Genomic DNA, 2,113 nt, shown 5'->3' with positions numbered 1-2,113 from the left:
GACAATGCCATGTTGTTTACATCGGAGGTCGGTGTCTTATGCCGATCTCGATCCCCCACCACTCCCCATTGGGACGTGACAGATGATGTGCGGCAGCTCATCCGTCAGCGCCTTCAGGTAAATTTTATTAAATTAAAATTTATTTTATAAAAGTTTATTTACAGTTAAGTTATTTTTTAAATAAGTTTATTATCTTAATCTATTATTTACAAAATTACAGGATAAATTTGACTTGGATTTGAGTGTTCCGCACATCTCTCATGCCGTCGACGACATGATAAAGGAGCGGTTCAAGGATTACCGCAGTAAGTTACACCGGCAATACAAGCAGTGCATGAGCCACGAGGAGGCCGTACAGTCCGCACCGCTGCACGTGACCGATTGTGATAGGTTTTCGTCTGATTCTTTTCAGGTAATATTTACATATTTATGATATCTTAACGTAATAATTAAATTCGCAATTAATAACAATGTATTACGAATAACGTGTTCAGAAGAGGAGTAAAATAAATTCTGACAATAGAGGAATGTTAGAAGTGAACCACGTAGCTGGTTCAAAGTCATTTGTACGACTTCGTCACGACATGGTAAGAAAGTACTGGTAATTATTATGTTTATATATTCTTTCATGCATTTATATTAAGTCTATTGTCTTTTCGATTGCGCAGCGAGATTCCGTCACTGGCCAGGAGCCCGGACCAGTAAACTTCTACAAAGGGACTCACTGTCGGCAGTCGACAGGATCTTGGGTACATCATAGAGCCAGCGAGATTTGGGTAAAGATCCTTACATTGTAAAATTTATTTGCATTAAATTATAATAATGTCATTTATTATGAAAATTCATATGTTTTCATTACAGGAGGAGATGAACACCTTACGCAGTCAGCCCACTCCCGATGGTACTCAGCGGAGTGAGCAAGAGATCCTGAGTCAGGTGCTTGGCATCCGTTCTAGATATGTGTGTGGGTTTGGCCATGGTGCCAAGCTCATGGCACCCGCTAAAGCTGCCTCCAGCCGATTCATCGTCGTTGGCGACAGTACCGTACGCCGAGCTGATACTGCAGAGAGAGAGGTTCAGCAGTTACGGGTTGTCGTCGATGACATCAAAAATCAGCTGGACAGACAGAGGGAGGAGTAGGAGAGGAGGATAGAGGAGCAGCTAGCAAGGCAGAGGGAGGAGCAGGAGAGGAAGATGGAAGATCAGCTAGCGAGGCAGAGGGAGGAGCAAGAGAAAAGGATGGAGGAGATGCGGGTGGAGCATGAGCGACGGATGATGGAGATGTTTCAGGTTATCGCTACACGCTTATCCACTGATGCCCCAGCGCCTCCGCCTTCATCTGTGTGATTTTTTTATATATTTGTTTATTATGTTAAGTTTTGAATGAATGTGGTGCGGATTAGATTGTTTGTGTTTGGATGAATGTAGTTTATGTTTGGGTTTGAATTAATTTAATTAGATGGATGTGAATGTGAATATGATGAAATATATGTATAATAGGTGTATATCAGGATGAATATGATGAAATATATTGTTCACAGGTGTATATCAAGAATTTTGAGCGTAATTTTAAGAGGTATATTAAAAAAATAAGACTTTTAGCAACTAATAATTTCGTAGCTAATAGTATTGTAATTTTTAGCAGCGAAAGAAAATATTATTCTAAAAAGGCTTGTAAAGTTTTTAGCGAAAAATATTCGTCGTCAAAAACGGAAATACTTTTAGCGTGAAAATTTTCACCGCTAAAAGTCTTGTACAGATTTTTTAGCAGCGAAAATTATCGTCGCTAGAAAGGAACGAATTTTTAAGTCCTACGCTGCTAAAAGTCTTGTACAGTTTTTTTTGCAACGAAAATTATCGTCGCTAGAAAGGAACGAGTTTTTAGCAGCGAAAATTTTCGCTGCTAAAAGTCTTGTACAGTTTTTTTTGCAACGAAAATTATCGTCGCTAGAAAGGAACGAATTTTTAGCAGCGAAAATTTTCGCTGCTAAAAAGTTTTGTATAGTTTCTTTGTGACAAAAATATTCGTCGTTAAAATAGAAATACTTTTAGCAGCGAAAATTTTCGCTGCTAAAAGTCTTGTACAATATTTTAGCAACGAAAATTTTCGCTA

The 2,113-nt window shown here is 38.7% G+C and overlaps 1 protein-coding gene across 1 annotated transcript; it reads left to right on the top strand.

Moving 5' to 3' along the window:
• Nucleotides 1-274: 274 nt before the first annotated feature.
• LOC131224223 (uncharacterized) lies at nucleotides 275-1,140 on the top strand. Its single transcript, XM_058219760.1, has 4 exons — nucleotides 275-412; nucleotides 495-587; nucleotides 669-776; nucleotides 862-1,140. The coding sequence occupies exons 1-4, from the start codon at nucleotides 275-277 to the stop codon at nucleotides 1,138-1,140; spliced, it is 618 nt and encodes a 205-aa protein (XP_058075743.1).
• Nucleotides 1,141-2,113: the final 973 nt, after the last annotated feature.

Source organism: Magnolia sinica, chromosome 13, assembly GCF_029962835.1.
Source record: "Magnolia sinica isolate HGM2019 chromosome 13, MsV1, whole genome shotgun sequence".
Lineage (NCBI taxonomy): Eukaryota > Viridiplantae > Streptophyta > Magnoliopsida > Magnoliales > Magnoliaceae > Magnolia > Magnolia sinica.
The sequence above is the reverse complement of the archived record's forward strand: the minus strand, read 5'-3'. Positions and strand labels throughout refer to the sequence as shown.

What these genes read in the sequence shown, in the direction of transcription:
- LOC131224223 (XM_058219760.1), top strand. Translation starts at nt 275, where the DNA reads ATGATAAAGGAGCGGTTCAAGGATTACCGCAGTAAGTTACACCGGCAA. An exon ending in TACGACTTCGTCACGACATG is followed by an intron (nt 588 to 668) that starts GTAAGAAAGTAC and finishes TCGATTGCGCAG; the next exon opens with CGAGATTCCGTCACTGGCCA. An exon ending in ATAGAGCCAGCGAGATTTGG is followed by an intron (nt 777 to 861) that starts GTAAAGATCCTT and finishes TTTTCATTACAG; the next exon opens with GAGGAGATGAACACCTTACG.